Here is an 18157-nt window from a genome sequence, read left to right as displayed (position 1 = left end):
CAGGCTCGATGGAGTGCTCTATGACTGGCAAATCCACTATATCTTGGAGAGAATATTACACCTCGAATCTGGAAATAATTGACACGAACATCTCTGTTCAAGGAGAAGAAGCGTATGATCGGAAGAGCCCCGTTCATGTCCTGTCGAGATTACCTTCAGTATTGAAAAGTGAAAGAGACAACGTGCAAAGGCAGTAGTCAGTCAAATTGAAAGTTCATTAACAACGTTCTTATCATGATCGAAGGTGACACCATCAGCTTGACCAAAATGGACCAATCCACTGATGGTCGCCGGAAGCGCTACGATTCAAACGGGCACATCAGTGATGTCACTGCCGATCCGTCTGCTACCAAACGGCATGATGGAGTCGGTCTCCAGACCAACATGACTTTGCTGAATGGCATCACCATGATCGTGGGAAGTATCATCGGTTCGGGAATCTTCGTGAGTCCAAAAGGTGTCCTCCAGCACTCGGGAAGTGTAGGCGCTTCTTTGATCATCTGGCTCGCGTGTGGTTTGTTTTCGCTGTGTGGAGCCTGGTGTTTCGCGGAGCTTGGACTCATCATCCCGAAATCGGGAGCCGACTATTCGTACATCTTGGAAGCGTTTGGACCACTGTTGGCGTTCCTCCGCCTCTGGGTGGAGTGTCTGATCTTACGACCGGGGACCACTGCAATTGTTGCCCTGGCGTTCGCCTTCTACGTCCTGCAGCCTGTCTTCCCAGATTGTGACCCACCCACTGAAACAGTGGTCATTTTGGCGGGAATATGTATCAGTAAGTATCTTTTTGTTTTGAGACTTCCAACAGGAGCGTCGTCAATGGCTCCGACGAGCGTCCAATATGCCGATGTGGTGGGAAAATATGCCCAATTAGAAGAGAGTCTCCCGGGGGCCAAAGGATTCGGTTATGTGTTTCTCATCTCTGAGGTATTGAACGCGGTCTTGGGCCTCTACAGCATCGTACCCGCTTGGGCCGTCAGCATCGGCCGACGGCCTGATGATGATGGGGTGAGATTTTTTCGGTGAATGTTGGATAACGTGCAGTGACGACCTCTCGATATGATACGATCCGTGTTAGTCTCTCTTTAAGGTGGCGTTTTGTGTCTCTGTCAATATAGGACAATTCACCATTCAGAAAAAAATTATATCCGCTCGCTAACTCAGGGCTGACAAACATGTCCGGCGTCTGTGCTGCCACTTGTTGTATTAATGCACCAGTAACGAACCTTGCTGATAGAACGACACGTTGGTCTAGTGGTACGATTCTTGCGTTGGATGTAAGAGGACCCGGGTTCAAATCCCTGGCAAGCCCTTTTGCTGGCCAAACGTCTGTGCTGCTACCTGTTGTATCAATTTTACACTGCAGGGGATCTAATGGGGAGGGTAGGTTGGTATATGACTGCGTAGGACACAAGGACATTTGAGTTTGGTAATGGTCCACGTATCATGATCATTTGTTCTAGGTACACATTATTGTCCCAGCTATGGTATGAGCTGCGCTAGTGTCATTGATAATAAACCATGTTTTAGGGCATAGTCAATTGAGACAAAAAGTACCACAGAGCCCAAAAAAGTATGAGGAATAAAGGCTCTACCCTAAGTTTATACTTGTCCCAGCTGAAAGCCCAATTCATTGCGATAGTGCTCTGCCCGATAAGATTGATTTATCATATCATTGTTCGGAATCAGGTTAGAGTGTCTCTCGGACATATCAAGCAATGAATAGTATCTAATCTGACCACTACTTTGGCGTAACAGAGTTTGACCGCCCACTGATCCACTGTCATGCTTTTGAACATTGCACATGCCTACATATGAATATGGAGAAGGGATAGCACACCTGTTCAGTTTGAGTCGGATTTGTGCAACATGGCGGCATATGAGAGAGCGAATACGGGGGAGAGTCCAGTCCCCTCGAGGGACGATTTGGGATCAGCCACACAGAGTGGAATGGGCTCCTCCCGATCCATCAAAGTCAAACTCGAACAGAATGTGAATTTAGTAAGTGGTATTACGATAATCGTCGGCAGCATCATAGGATCAGGGATATTTGTGAGCCCGAAGGGTGTGCTCATGCACACGGGTAGTGTGGGACTGTCACTCATAATATGGATTATCTGTGGTTTGTTTTCAATGATGGGAGCCTGGTGTTACGCCGAGCTGGGCCTCATGATTCCCAAGTCTGGAGCAGACTACTCCTACATCCTCGAGGCATTCGGACCTTTTGTCGCTTTCCTGCGGATCTGGATCGAGTGTCTCATCATCCGTCCTTGTACCACCACCATCGTCGCGCTTGTCTTTGCCTACTATGTTGTGCAACCTGTCTTCCCGAGCTGTGAACCACCAGATGAAGCTGTTGTTTTGCTGGCTGCGGTCTGCATTGGTAAGTAGACTCTGTTAAGGACAACGGGAGAACATCCTTGGAGATCAAATTGGTCTTTACTGGCACAACCAAACAATAAATAGCCAGTTATAATACATTATTACGGGAGAATTGTGACCCGCCCCCCGACTATTCAATGATGGTCAGGAGTGTGTACTTATGGCTGAAGAAACCAATGGTCTAGGCCAAGATCGCGGTCCGCAAACTTCATAATGTGCATTATCGAAACCTCTCTAATGTGATGCTGCTCGGCGCACTGGTGCCATCTGTCGCATGGCATTTAGTCCAGGTAACCTCGACCCTATCCGCCGCGCAGGTGAGGGTCGAGAAGGCCTCATTGGTTTACCCGAGGCGAGCCGTGCATACAGCGAATGTACTATTAATACCGAGCGCTCTGGTATTCCTTCACTCGAGGTTGCCCATCTTTGTTAGAAACTCGTGACCGGACACCGGAATGGGACGCCCCCTAATCTAGTTTATGGCGAGTGAAATGCCGTCAAGTACCAGTCTCTGTATGGAAGAGACTGAAAGAGTCTACACACACGGCAGTCCAACCATTCCACTTCAGTCGTCTTGTCGGTTGTTCCATTGTCGTTTCTCCAGTTTTCGGCAGACGGCGCGCCAGTGCACGGATGTTTAAAATCTGATTGAGGGTAAAAGATGCTCCCGAAGTTCAGGATACGACATCATGGGCGTTCTGTATTTGTACGGACGGTGCCACGCCTCTTCGTTAGTGGACTACCGAGGCAGCCGGGCCAATCTGGGGGAGGGACGGGTCCGACCCACTGGACTGCAATGGACTGCCCCGGGAGTCTAGCTGAATCTTGTCTTATTTCGAAATGAAATATGGATACAGAAAAGAAAATCTTGCCTTATCTGTTATACTTATACCTTGAGAGAAATTAATGGGTTTGACTATTTGATTCTAACGAGGAATATATTTCCTTCACGCTAGCTGAATGCGGAATCAGGAAGTTATTACCTCACTGGTGAAATGTTCCCGGGAAATGATTTACTATCACTTCCGCTTTGTAGTAAAGCACGTTTTCATTCAGGCCAATTTGTTAGCCCATTAGCCTCGATCCGCAACGCATCCGTTTGGGGACTAAGACTTCGTCCCCACAGCATAGCGGACCGAGGCTCATCCTGAGGATATATACATTCTCCGCCGGAGAAGCGAACATTAACCCCTGATTTCCTCAGGATGGGCTATATAATGGGCCAATCTTGACACTAGAGGCGCTGATTTCGTTCCTTACAACGCTTTTTAAATTTCGGCACTGGGGCGAGTTTGATGAACATTTCGCGCCAAAAGGGCCAACCCGGATTGGCCAGCTTGAAACTACGTGAAACTAAATTCTAGGAAACTCCAAGTGACGTCATTGCGCAGGTGCTTGGAATCCCCCATACAGTACATTGCACACGTGGATCGTAAACAACGATAACAAATTTCCCGGCTTTTCTCTAAATCGTGGTCGAATATTTCGAATCAAAAGGTGCCAGAAGATAGTTGAATAGGTTGTGATCAGTTAGAACTGTCGATTTCTTATTGAAGTTACTGTATTCAGCGACTTTTCTGTGATCCAAAAACTGTAACTAGGGTCAATTCGACAGACAGGGTATTTCATCAGATTGAAAATGGCTGCCAATAAGTCTCCCTCAAAATCTCCCTCAAAAGAGTACTCGAAAATCGACCAGAACGGGGTGAACCCGAGCAATGGACGGCACCTGAAGGTGCCAGGTCAAGATGAGAGTGGTCTCATTGAGAGCAACACATCAGTCTACTCGGAAACGGTCAATTTGAAGCCCAAAATCTCACTACTAAATGGAGTCACAGTGATTGTTGGCAGTATAATTGGATCGGGTATCTTTGTAAGCCCGAAAGGAGTTCTCCTTCATTCCGGCAGTGTTGGCTTCTCACTAGTTGTGTGGATCTTATGTGGACTCTTCTCCATGGTCGGAGCGTATTGTTACGCTGAACTTGGTACCAGCATCACACGATCGGGGGCAGATTACGCATACATTTTGGAAGCCTTCGGACCCTTCTTGGCTTTTCTAAGACTTTGGGTGGAGTGTATGATTGTACGCCCATGTTCACAGGCAATCGTGGCGCTGACGTTTGCGTACTACGTTATCGAGCCATTGTTTCCAGGCTGTGCCCAGCCAGACAGTGCAGTGGTGTTACTGACCGTTGTTTGTATTAGTAAGTATGAATCGCTGGCCGGTCGGGGGGGGGGGGGCTCTCCTTCATTTAGTAAAGAACGTTTTGAGGTTGTGTGATCCCCACACGCCATAGCTTGGTCGTCAGTTCAGTTGACTGTATTTCATGAGGTTTGATAGGATGTGTGATGTACCGGTTTACATGTATGAGGAATGGGAGAAATATCATACATGCATTGTAAATTCAGCAGCTGCAAGAACATGTTGTCATTCTGAAATGAAGTATGTTCTGTTATTGATCTTCTCCAACTTAAGAGTCATAAATTGGAATAAAATCATTGAATGACATTTTGGTTGTATGAAGTTCTAAACCTGTGGTACTGCACGTTCAAAATGGCCTAAAGTAGAAAGTATTGACAAGCAACATCACTCATATCATACTGGAATGCTGCATTGTGTAAAACCTTTGAAATTATACCAGGTAGATTGAATACGGTAAACAAGTATTAAATGGTCTCAAAGCCAACGACAAAAGTACTCCAAACTGATTTGTTGATGTTTTGTATCTTCCAGCTATTCTGACGTTCATCAACTGTTTCGACGTGAAATGGGCGACGCGGGTACAAGACATCTTCACCTACGCCAAGGTCTTGGCCCTGATCCTGATCATCATAACGGGATTTGTCCAGATTGGACTTGGTAAGTATGCACATGATAAGTGTTTTGGTTGTTCATTGGTGTGGGATAATCTGAAGGAATATTGTAGTAAAGCTGTAGATATGTGTCCTGGCATGCCTGGTAATACCATGTTGTGTACTGAGAGAATTGGCATTTGAGCTTGGCACTGCAGCCACAGTCTTTGAAACATATCTTTGCCCAGAGGACTAAAGCAATCCTTGGTCTGATTCCAGTTTAAACTGAGTGAGAGACCGAGACCTGTCAAAAGATGTCAAAATGCTGGCCAATAAACAATACAAATACAATCAGTTATTACCATTGTTGGCTATAATTGCCGACAATGTCAAGTTCTCTGAACTTCAATATACTGATCATGTCCTTGGGTGATGTCATAAACGTGTACCATGCTCAATCAGGGTTTGAATTGGAAGTGATGGTAAATTATGATCATGTCATACCAAGTATAGATTAAATCCATAATCCGTACTTGGTCATACTAATGACATGAATGATATGATTTTGCTCAGAGTCTGAACCCATAATCGTCAAACATAAATATAAAAATTCATTAACAGTGTATGCCATAACAGTCAGTCACAACAATTTTTTGATTTTATACATAATCTAATTGCTGTAACATAGTGTACATGGTGTAAGCTACTGGCAACAGTAATTGATGCACTGTATTTGTAATGTCCACATTATCATGTTTCTGCTGTGTTTTCCAATTTGATGTCTGTTGATGCCGAGTGTTGGATGGGAAAGGCACCTGTCGACATCCATTAGCATGATTGGTATCAGATTAGGTGACTAGCATGAGGTCTACACTTAACAATGATTGAGTTCATCAGGTTATTGACCTGAAAAGTGAAATACAGTATCTTCAATTTTAAATTAAATGACATGGTCCTTCTATGAACCACTTGAGTCTTGCGACCCATCTTCATGATCTTCCATGTATAATCTATAGTCCTGCATCCATATTTGCCATTTAGCTTGCTCTACCTAAAGGTGCCCCTTCTTTCCAACATGAAGTAATCATGGTATGTACAATGAATACCGACAGTGCAGCACAGACTCCTGTAAAGGTCATCGTCTCTCTTAATCCATTATCTCGTTACTTATCACACGAAGGGATAACGGCTGCCTCGGAATGCTGCCTAACAGGATTAGTTTGTCATTTGTTATGGTTTGAGTGATTGGCTGAGATTCGATCACATGGTTCCTAAATCAATTATCTGTATTGATCGCAAGCGATTTATTGATCGAGGACAAAACCTGTCTTATCCGTTTTCACATTAAATAACCCTTTTGTGATTGGTGATGCTAACTCTTTGCATCTTGAATGGTTGAATTGCTGACCCCTTGGCCGTGAACAATTTTCAAAAAGTTGACTCAATGGCTTTCATTTCCAAACCAAGTAAAATGGAATGTACATATGCACCAATGTGAGCATTTCAATGCGTACAATTGATTGGCTTACTCCCTGCTGAGCACAACCAGTTATAGAACCAGTGTAAAGTGGTCTCCAATTTATCAGTATACACGTTGTAATGTGGCGTGGTAGTAAGGTTCGGTGATTGAAATGAGTTTTGACAGGCTCGGACTCAGAGCTGGAAATAATGACAATGTTGACATTTTTTATAATGATGGTGGAATGTGCCAATTCAAGTTTATTATGCTCCTGCTTTTGAACACATTGAGTGTTTTGTTTACCCTGAAACTGCTCTGGTTGGCTTGCTATTATCAGATTTGTCAAGAAGAAGCCCTGACTTGAAGTCTGCTCTCGTCTTCATCAAAACTTTGGCAGAGTGCCAGCAACCCACGCAGTGAACTATAGCAAGCTGAGACCCAGTAATCCCCCATCTCGAATCTGCCAGAGAGAACTAATCATATTTTATAATGTACATGTACGATATCTCTCTAAAGAGAACTGCCTTTATAGGATGACCATGGTGTCTTCTTCAAAGAATTATAAATTTGATTTGCACTGTGCTGATGATCGAGGCATAAACAGAGATTCCATAGTTAGAGGACACCTCACTTGGTGTATATTCCATTCATCTTGATGACGGGGCTTTAGACTCTCTGTATTGACAGGGAATCAATACGTGAGACATCTGAGGGGATTGGTTGCTAATCTTTTGATGCCTTGGATGAACTTCTTGGGAAGATGAAGATGGAGTCGCCCACGTTTAACTTGATACCAAACTAAAGCACTGTATCAGCCCTATTCTCAGATGTGTCCCTGGTTTGGTGCTTGTTAACCACTGCCTGCCATTTATTACAAAAGTTGACAGTCTCTGTGTAAGAAACTGAGAACACTGGTCTCTGACTGACATTGATGTTGTTGTCCTTTCTCATTCTAGGTCGCTACCAGCATTTCAAGGACCCCTTCGAAGGCACGATCATGAATGTAGGCGAGTGGTCACTGGCATTCTACTCCGGTCTCTTCGCTTACAATGGATGGTATGTATCTCAGCTGAAAGTTGACAGTGCTCTTATTTTGCAATCCTCCGCTTTCCCCAAACAAGACTTTGCTGGATCATCCACACAGGTATTGACAGGCCGCCTGTATATCAAAGTGCCAATCAAATCAAGCAGTTCATATGAAACTGAAAGAAATAGTTTGAGCAGAATATGTGAGAAAATAAAACAAAGAAATTGCCAAACTGTTCTTAATCTCTCATGTCCAGGTAAATTACAATGATATCTTTATGTTATTCCAGGAACTACTTGAACTTTGTTGTGGAGGAGTTGAAAGACCCTGTCAAGTAAGTATAATTAAATAAATACAAGCTGATCGTTACTCGTAGCGTAATGTAGACACACAGTCTGGAATAACCAAAGATATTGGTGATTGATCAGTGTGTAAATTGCGGTTACAGGAAAATTCGTCCCCGGATAATTCGTCCCCGGAAAATTCGTCCCCGCAAATTCGTCCCCGGATAATTCGTCCCCGAGGATAATTCGTCCCCTAGGAAAATTCGTCCCCGGATAATTCGTCCCCGGATAATTCGTCCCCAAGGAAAATTCGTCCCTGGATAATTCGTCCCCTAGGAAAATTTGTCCCCGAAAATAATTCGTCCCCAGAAAATTTTACAAAGTTAAAAGTTTCTGACTTTACTTTCTAAGACCCTTAAGTCTTGTCGAATGGACTGTAGTAATAACTACTACTTTCGATTTTTCTCATTCAGTGTAATATCTCTCTTTACTACCCTACTAGCTAGTTGCCTACCCCACTATTTTTATAGTAGGTAGGGTAGGCAGGCAAAATATTTTATGGAAGAATTTAGAGCTTTTCTTTCATTCTGACCAGTAAAAATACTTATTTGAAGAAAAAAAAATTTATTTTGCCTGCCTACCTCTACCTACTATGAAAAAAGGTGGAGTAGGTAACTAGCTAGTAGGGTAGTAAATAGAGATATAACACTGAATGAGAAAAGTCGAAAGGAGTAGGTAGTAGTTATTACTAGAAAGTAATGTCGGAAACTTTCAACTTTTGTTAAATTTTCCGGGGACGAATTATCCTCGGGGACGTATATTCCGGGGACGAATTTTCCTCAGGGACGAATTTTCCAGGGACGAATTATCCACGGGGACGAATTATCTGGGGACGAATTTTCCTCGGGGACGAATTTTCCAGGGACAAATTTTCTCGGGGACGAATTTTCCGGGGACGAGTTTTCCGGGGACGAATTATCCGGGGACGAATTTTCCTAGAGCCGTAAATTGCAGTTGAAGAATATAAAGGGGATGTTGTATCATGGTCATTCAGTTTTGATGACAGCTTAAAGCCAGGCCTTTATATAACTGTAGATAATGAGAGTGTCCCACCGAGGGGAAGGACTCATAATTGTTCCTCTTGAGAGAGAAGCAGTTGGAAATTCAGGATAATGGGGTATTGGTACCTCTTAAATATTGATCACTTGTAGAGCCTTGGACCAATGATGATGCAAGTCCAAAATTGTTACACTTTGTGTTGAGTTGATAGAAACTCTTAAGTAGGAAGTTCAAGTGAAAGTCAAAGGGTGAAAAAAAGTAACCCAGACTTGATTATTCAAGACAAGTGCAGTGGTGTAAAGTGCATTATTGAAAACAATGTGTCCATAAAATCTGTCCCAAGGTCACAATAGCCACAAGGTTGTCCACAATTGGTTTGAAACATGGTGTATGACGTGTTAAGTATGGTACATGCATACTTACTCAAGGCATTGTTGGTCAGCTGATTACTGGTACAGTGACTTGTATTGATCAGTAATGGAAAGTGATTGAGTGTTTGAAAAGCCAATCAACCTACATTTCAAGTGCAATTAGTGGAGTACCAATGTTCTCATCTGTCGAATGATGTCTGAGATGGACATTTGCCCTTTTACAATGTCAACTTGGCTAATGGGATCTCCACAACTAGATTTTACAAAGGCTGTATATTCTGTGTTGTCTTTTTCACCTGAATTATTCATTGTTTACACAGCTTGGCCAAGCTGTCATCCACTGTCAGACATGATAAAACTGAATCATTAGGTGCAGAGCCATGCATGAATACTAGATCATTAGACTGCTGCAGTTGACACAGCTGTAAGGCATGGGAGTGAGACAGTTCCAGGGTTGCCATCATCATGATCAGAAATTGAGTTGGTAATAACGCTCGCAGTCTTGACCTAGCTCGTGATAAACCAAGAACAGACCTAGTGAACACCACAGCTCCACCATCTCCATGAACAAATACTTCTGATTTAGTAGGGCATACATGTATAAGTTTCACAACAAAACTGGCTGATATGAATCTCTTCCTGATCTGAGCTTATTTGCTTTTCACAAGTATTCATGTTATTTCATGGTAATTGGTATGTTTCAAGTATGAGTGTGTCTTAAGCTAACAATGTCTTGTGGCAATGGCTCAGCTGACCTCCTGGAGTTCAGTACAATGTCGGCCAACCCTGTGAGACCGCATTGTTATTAAGCTGGAATAACTGCATTTAAACTATGTAGTAAATGGTAAAAATATTACTCCATGATTAATTCATAAGTCACCCTACATTTCAAATGACTTCCATTCATGCATAGAATGAAATGGGATTCCTTCAGTGCATTGACTGCTTGCCAATTTTAGGGAGTTGAACCATTGCATCAGCTCAGACATTCCATGATTACCTTAAAAAACCTATGTCTGGGATTGCGAAGCTAGTGCCCTTGGTGATATCAAAACATCCCTCGAAATCGGCTCATTTTGATGACATCTTTCCCTCCTGGTTATAGAAATGCACACCAGACGATACATTACCGGTACACCAAGGCTAAAAGTAATCTCTAGAGCAAATTGAAATGCTTTGAAGTCGAAATATTGATCACTGGCAATGGCATTTCTTCATAACAGAATTTTGTTGTTTTCTTACAAATACTTTAATATGAACATGTTATGGTAAGAGAAGTATTGCAGGTCTACTCTGCTTCTCGGGGATGAGAACAAGTCCCAAGCACAGGTACTGAGTGACAACCCTAACAGGGCCTGTTTTTGGCCAGAAAAGCTTTCCTTGATAGTGTCATCTTACTCTGTGTACTTCACCACAGTGTCCTCTGATGAGAGTCTAACCTCTATTCCTATGTGTTTGTGTTTCAGGAACCTTCCCAAAGCTATCTGGATCTCGTGTATCTTGGTGATGCTCACGTATGTCCTCGCCAATGTCGCCTACTTCACCACAGTGTCTCCTGAAGAGATTCTCTCCTCATCGGCCGTGGCGGTGGTAAGTTGAAAACATCATTCAGACGATAAGCATTTTGGGTTTATTTACCAATCAGTCATGAATCATGTTGGGGAAAAATGAGTGAAATCGAACAAAACAGCCACTCGACCATATTATGGCCAATGTCAGAAAGTGTCTGGTTGTGCTTGTCTCATGCAATCCGACGTCTGCCTCCCTGTGGATAACTTCTCTTTTATCGTAAAAGTCAACATTCATTAGCCTAAAAGCATTCACCATGGGCTCCTTTGATGTTGTGATGGTGGGTCATGAAAAGAATAAAGGATTGTTATGAGAGCAACAGATCTATAGTTGTGGTATTTATAGACTAGGGAGGGTTCTTCAAAGAAGATAAGTCACTCAGTGGGTATTGAGTCAAATGCAGGGTCTTCCCAGACTGTTGATCATGTCAGGCTGATGAGGTTAAAACTGTGCCACCTTGGCATTCCAAAAAAGGAAAATCTCCATTATACCCCGACCAATGTTGGTGGAACAACTTCATCAATTGAGTCTGTGATTCTGAATCTCTGCCTTTCTTTGTTTATATTTACACTTCATGAGCCACAATCTTTGATCGTGTTTCCTGCTTAATTAGATGGTTGTTACATGGTCACAGCTGCCACCATTCTTGAACCAACTATAACACATTGATTTCTTCCTCACTTTCAGACGTTTTCAAACAGATTGTATGGCGTCATGTGGTGGGTTATGCCAGTCTTTGTGTCACTATCCACATTTGGCGGGGTCAACGGCATTCTTTTCACCACATCAAGGTATGTTTATTACTGGATTTCCTGCTCATGGTCAGTCAGTTATAGGGGTGTGGGTATCCAAGTCTATTTTGCAAGAAAAAAAATGAAAAATTTACACCTGCTGAAATCTGCCCGTTGTGTTAAAAAAGGTGTATTCTTGTGACTTGTCACCCTGTACTGTTAAGGGAGTTACTCACAGGAAGCCTGATTTTGTTTGTTTACTCTTCACTAGTGTAGGTGTTGGCATGGCCTAAAATCATGGCACACACCCTCTTTGTATTGGTCGTACATGAATGGCCATTGACTCGGTGACTATATGGCAAATATGAATAGACCATTGTGGGGTTTTTTGTTGAGTTTTTACGGAACCTGCCGCAACCAGAATTGACTCTGTTACATACCGGTACTTGCAAAGTTCTGGGCAGGATGCCAACACTTGGGCCTTAGACCAAGCTGATGAAATAATCAATCTGTACTGGTTTGTGGAAATTATGTACTTTAGTGGGGAACAGGCAGCTTGCCAATCTCGGCCCCCGGCAGATTACTGATTCTCAAATCTTATGAAGTGTGAAAGGTAATTGCATGCTAATACTAAACCGAGAGCAGCTTTATGACAAATAAGAAGATTTAGACAATCTTTGGCCTCAAGTTTACCTATAAACCTTGTTGATCCATTAGGCCTAAATGTATCCAGAACAGTTGATTTAACTTCTCAAAAAGTCTGCGATCGCTCTGACCTTGTTTTTTTACCATGTTTGAAAACAAATGGGATGATATACATGTATAGCAACAAGAGTAGTGGATACTTTGATATCTGCAATAATAACATAAACAAACGTTTTCCACATCATCAAATGTCTCTATGTTTGCTTGACTTTCCCTCCATCCAGGTTGTTCTACGTGGGCGCCCGTGAAGGCCATATGCCACAAGTGCTGAGCTATGTTCAGGTTCAGCGCATGACGCCCGCACCTGCCGTCATCTTCATGGGACTGACGTCGTTAGTCTACCTCTGCTCGACTGATATGTACGCTTTAATCAACTACGTAGCGTTCGTCAACTGGCTTTCGATTGGACTATCAGTGTTTGTGCTCTTGTGGTTCCGGTGGAAGAGACCAAAGATGGAACGCCCAATCAAGGTGAGGAGGATTGAAAAAACTGTCGATATTATTTGGCTAGGATTGTTTTTGAAAGCCCTCTAGGGAATGTACAAAGAGGGCCGGCCAACTGACAGTAGTTTACCCTCCCCTCGCTCAAAAGACCATCGGTCCTGACACCATTGATATGATTAGAAAGGTTTCGTCAAGAGCTTTCCAGTGAATAGTTGTGTCGTGAGAAAAGTTTCTCCTAAGCGGCCGAATACTCACAGTGGTCGTCAATACTTGATATTTCTGTTTTGCTTTCCAGGTGAACATATTCTGGCCGATCTTGTATTGTTGCTGTTCTGTGTTCTTGGTGATTGTACCTCTCTACGCTAGCCCAACGGAAACAGGTAAGGAGAAAGTCACACTTGAATGATAGTGGAACTCAGGTGACTCTTGACTTATTACAATATCAAGATCTCTTTGCTTTTGACATGGAGCAAAGATACCTGTAATCATTGTTCAGGTCATACATGTAGTTTCAGAGGAAATGATTGGTCCACGTATGAGTTTGTCATGACTCTTCTTATAGAAAGATCATGGAGGCTACAGTGCTCATGACAATCAGGTCTTCTGCAAATCAAGACTTCTGATCAAAAATGTAAATATTTTGCCGCATAACTTCTTCCGACGAATACAGTGTCTTCTATGTCTGTGCGTCCTTTTACAGGAATGGGATGTCTCATCATTGCCACTGGAATACCAGTCTACATCATTTTCATCGCTTGGAAGCGAAAACCAAAGGTCTTCAACAGAATGATGGGTAGGTTATGTTCTGTTAGTACAATGTCTCCGGTCACTGTATTCACATTGGACTGCTAACTTGAGCCTTCAGTTCAATGTGGGAAAGCAAAGGGAAATCATAGAGCTCAGAAAAAACCTTTTAAAATTTGCAATAGTCTTTAAAAAATGCCAGCTTATGTTGTCTTGTAAGAAAGGATCCAGGCCCAGGCATTTTCCCCTCCTCATTAGTTTGTGATATTACTTTCCCTATCTTAATTGGTAATAAAGGTTTATTTGTTGTTGCTTAGTTTATGACTTGACACTCACATGAGGTCATAAATGTTGTTTTTGTCTTTTCAGATAAGGGTACTGCCATAATCCAGAAGTTACTGATGGTTATCCCCGAGGAGGCCCATGAGGATTGAGGAGCTCGCTGGGCAATTACCACTTGGACTCTACAAGGCACGGATCAGACAGTGTTGATCACAATCAAACCATGTCCAAACTGTTAATGCCATGACCGTCATCCGTGCCTTGTACCTACACAAGACACTCATTTCGTGGTGTCTTAGCCTTTTAAAATGTGTTAAATGACTTCAAAACCTACAAGGAAGAACATATGGGGACTGGTTGTCTGTGATACTTAGGACCATGATTTCTGTCAATACCAGAGAAACAAGGGGAGGGCACAGGTCCCAGATTGATGACTCGGTCATTCTCATGATCATGGTCCTACCTTGAAACAAGTAAAATCTCTTCCAATTCCACTAGCAGCTTGCAAACTCCCAATATCTCCCTGTCGGGAGAGTATTGTTGCTCGCTCAGGGATACTCTGGATGAATAAGAATGCATTTATTTTTTAGGGAATATTTATTATCTATTGCCTGAGGAAGAAGTTTGGAATCATTAAACCAGAGAATCACGGGGTTTGGGTAACAATCAGTGTTGTATTGCATCCATGTAATATCCCACCCTGAAGCAAAAGTGCAATCATCATATTGTCCATGCACAGAAATATCATAATGCGTAGGGGTCGAGGACTGGTGACGTCAGGGAATATTTTAAACAGACATTGTGTTCAGTGTCAAAGTAAAATTCCTATGTATTCCATCTTGCAAAACATTCCCATTTTCTACAAACGTTGACGTTCCAGGGTTCTAAAGTTGACTTCAGTAGTTGCTGGTTCCCTGTCCTGATGCATTTGATGTAGTTGAGGCCCGCAAATAGGTTTTAGTCTGGTTGCTGTTAAGTAGATGAATATACCGCTTTTAATGGGATGGTGTTTAATGGTCAATACAGATTTGTGTCCAACCTCAGTGAACAGTGGTGAGGTTTATAGTAAGTGGGTTTGTAGAGACCGTTGACAAGTAGTAAATAGCGTGTTTAGACTGATAGTGCATGGCTGATATTTCGCCGATTGTCTTCGACACTGGCTGATGGATAAACACACCTCGCTCTGGAGTCAGACGGAGGAACACAGGGAAAGCTCAGCCAATGTTCAGTCTGTGTAATTGTGTGAAGTGTGTTGAATTTTGTTGTGACGTTCTATGATTGTTAGGTTTACGATGCGTACAGTGGTCTGTGTCTGTCGAAGATAGTGATGCACTAGGACGATTATATGACTAGATCTTTAGCACTACATAGATCTGAAACTTGAGAGCACAGCAAATTGATGTGATATCATATAATATGACTAGTGAAATGTATAGCCAGTGCTAAGTAAACTTGCTTCATTGTAAACCATTATTGACTCGGTTTCTGTCACAGGTGGTAAATAACTAGACACACTTCACTTGGAATACAGGTTACTTTGTACTGTATGGAGTGTAAATGTTGGTAGAAATTACTGTGCTTCAATGAAAACTGTCTTCTGATGCGTTCAGAAATTTCTGATATATCCAGAGTCGTCAGTATCGCTTTTTCTTTATCAAACTTGATATCTTCTGATGACTTTTCCTGTAGAGAACTGAGCTACATGTATAACAGGAGATACAGATGGTTTCATCACTGCCATATTGGACGTCAAATTGAAACATTGGATGATGTTACAAGTTCAGCAGCTCTGTGATTTGTGATTTGTTGTTGAATGTGGCAGATCCAAAACATGTGAAATTGGTGGTTCAATGAAATCTTGCCCGATTTTAGGCTCAACACAATTGGGACAATCATCTTTTCTAAGGCAGACTGAATAGAAATAACTCTTCACATGTAGGTGCTGCCCTCTGCTTTGGATGTGTCAAAACCAGTTGAAGCATTCAAGTAAGGCTTGTAATTTGACATTATTTGTCATTAAATGGGTTGTTGAGACCTTTCTTTCTAGTTCTCTCTGGTCTCAGTTTCGTCATAATACGTCTTCCTAATTTAAGTTGTTGAATCTTAGGCAGCTACTGTAGGCCTTTGCCATAATTCTGATGACTTGTAATATAGAAGAAAAATGTAAAAAACAAATAGCATGATAATAAGGCACTATTCATAAACTTTGTATGCATTGATTCCCATCTGAAACTCAGTGAAAGAAGGCTTTTTGGTAAGAAAGGTAAAGATCAGCCAAGATTTGCCTGTTGATGTGATTGATGCATACAATTTGAATGGATGGCCCCTTGTGAAAAAAAATGAGTAAACGTTGAAAGTAAACTTTTAAATAATTCACTGGTCCTTGTTGAGCATCCACATAGCTGATAGCTTTGGTAGTAATTAGCTGTTGACAAGGGTTTCCTTTATCATTGAGCCTGGATGATTACTGTGACCCGGAAATATTTGTGGCCCCTTTATGCGACGGTTTTCTGTAGTTGCAACTTTTGCATATTGGTACAATTATCTGTAAACACGAAAAGAAAAGGCTCACAAATATTTCGGGGTTAGCAGTGTTCAAGCTCTGCGTGAGGAAATATGCAAGGGCTGTGACCAAAAAAAAATAATTGTAGAATAAGGTATGAGCACTTAGTTATGTGTCACTTTGACCTCAAAACTGATGTTACGTCTCTGTCTTGACAATGCAATATCCTAGTAACAGTAGGTGCTGCAGAGCTGGTGCCCTATACCTCTATTAGATGTAGAAAAATTGCTCCGGGGCTGTTTGGAGATTGCAGGAGATCATTTCATGCGACGCCAGTCAATCTAATCTTGTATACTTGAGTTTGAAAGATGATGTTAGTTCAGATTGGATGACTCTGTCATCATTGATTGATTGTTAGTAATTATTAGTAATTAGAATTGCTTGAGCTGTCGAGTATTGAAGGACTGACTGTTGGTTTGACATGTTGGTTCTCCTTCCTTCAGCAGCTGGCGGAGCAGTAAAAAATGCATTTGTTATTATTTTGATTGTTTAGTGCCTGTCAGCACCCTGTATATAGGGATCAACTAATTGATAACCTAATTGAAGTACAGATCACTTCGATTAGGTTATCAATATTAGTCAATCACTCGGTGATCAGGTGGCAAGAGCAAGTGTTAATTATATGTGTACATGTTTGTATGATGATATTATTATTGGTACATTTGGTCAAATGTTGTCAAAAGTTCTGTTAATGAAACGCTCCGTTTGGTTGTAGGAATAATTAATAGAGGGTGCTGCTTCTTGGTATACATGTATATAGTTTTCCCTGCGTTTCTTTTGGTGTTTGACTCTCAACATTTTATGACACGAGCTTGAAATGTATTTGAAGTGATAACTTGTGTTGGTTTTCTCTTATCGACCACTGTCTGCCGTTGTGTCACTGTGTCAGAATTCGCCCTCATCTCTGCATAGCACTAGACCTGCATGTTAGAGGAAGATTAATCGACAAATGTGGGTCTTCATAGCTTTGGTAGCTAGATGAATATTTCAGTCATTTTGAGGTTATGGTGCCTGCTGCAGTCATTTGAATCACTAACCGCATGCATATGGTTAATAATGGTTGTGAAAAAGGCAACTTTGACTCTGGGTGTGTGTTATAAAATTGTACCAAACATTAATTATTTGAATATGTTTTGAATTTGTCGATTGTTCCTCAACCGAGTTAATTTTCTAAGAAAATCTGTCAATTTGATTTGAATTCATTAAAATACCATAACCTTATAGAGTCGTTCTTGTAAACATTTCTTCTGCCAACACGCGATCATCATACTTGGGGGCAGACAAGTTCGCACCTTGAGTCTTGGCATCCCCACTCCACACTAGTTCGACGTCTATAGCTTGTGAAAACTTGGTTGTGACGTCTGATGAAAATGTGTAGTGGTCATACTTGGTCGAGAGACGCATTCATTGTGGAACTGGATAGCTGGCTGGCTACTGACCTGACACCAATGAAGACTGGTTGTGACTGTAATCCTTCAATATTGTCAGTCAGACACACAGCAGAAGACACATTCCAACCCACAACAAAGTTGACCCGTGAAGGAGGTCATTACAGGTCTTTCCAGTGTTGATATCATAAGACGATTGCTGCTGTGACAACGAGAGAGCCCCCTTGTCATACTCGCCAATGTTGTTGGGGGAAATTTCAATGCATCATCTGGTGCTACCATCTGCAGGTTGAAAGTCTCATTCTATGTGATGAGGACGACAGCTAGCACTTCCTTGCATGATGCCAGTAGTCCAC

The 18157-nt window shown here is 42.1% G+C and overlaps 2 protein-coding genes across 3 annotated transcripts; both read left to right on the top strand.

Annotated features, from left to right (window-relative positions):
* Nucleotides 1-234: 234 nt before the first annotated feature.
* On the top strand, nt 235-1026 carry LOC135490032 (putative L-type amino acid transporter 1-like protein MLAS). Its single transcript, XM_064775678.1, has one exon. The coding sequence runs from the start codon at nt 235-237 to the stop codon at nt 1024-1026; it is 792 nt and encodes a 263-aa protein (XP_064631748.1).
* A 754-nt stretch (nt 1027-1780) lies between these two features.
* Nucleotides 1781-17634, top strand: LOC135488989 (Y+L amino acid transporter 2-like). Of its 2 annotated transcripts, none has more exons than XM_064774032.1 (10): nt 1781-2383; nt 5117-5242; nt 7591-7690; nt 7951-7995; nt 10842-10965; nt 11632-11735; nt 12605-12851; nt 13120-13204; nt 13525-13617; nt 13938-17634. In XM_064774032.1, the coding sequence occupies exons 1-10, from the start codon at nt 1870-1872 to the stop codon at nt 14000-14002; spliced, it is 1503 nt and encodes a 500-aa protein (XP_064630102.1). In that variant the 5' UTR covers nt 1781-1869; the 3' UTR covers nt 14003-17634. The 2 variants fall into 2 exon arrangements, with proteins under 2 accessions (XP_064630102.1, XP_064630101.1); XM_064774031.1 differs by lacking the exon at nt 1781-2383 and adding an exon at nt 3682-4586.
* The last annotated feature ends 523 nt before the right edge of the window (nt 17635-18157 follow it).

The sequence above is a fragment of the Lineus longissimus genome, chromosome 6, assembly GCF_910592395.1.
Source record: "Lineus longissimus chromosome 6, tnLinLong1.2, whole genome shotgun sequence".
Taxonomy (NCBI): Eukaryota; Metazoa; Nemertea; class Pilidiophora; order Heteronemertea; family Lineidae; genus Lineus; species Lineus longissimus.
The sequence above is the reverse complement of the archived record's forward strand: the minus strand, read 5'-3'. Positions and strand labels throughout refer to the sequence as shown.

Bases quoted from the DNA above. Each gene is read 5' to 3' on its own strand.
- LOC135490032 (XM_064775678.1), top strand. From the start codon at position 235: ATGATCGAAGGTGACACCATCAGCTTGACCAAAATGGACCAATCCACT.
- LOC135488989 (XM_064774031.1), top strand. From the start codon at position 4,022: ATGGCTGCCAATAAGTCTCCCTCAAAATCTCCCTCAAAAGAGTACTCG. The intron at 5,243-7,590 runs GTAAGTATGCAC...TTCTCATTCTAG, and splicing joins ATTTGTCCAGATTGGACTTG to GTCGCTACCAGCATTTCAAG. The intron at 10,966-11,631 runs GTAAGTTGAAAA...CCTCACTTTCAG, and splicing joins CCTCATCGGCCGTGGCGGTG to ACGTTTTCAAACAGATTGTA.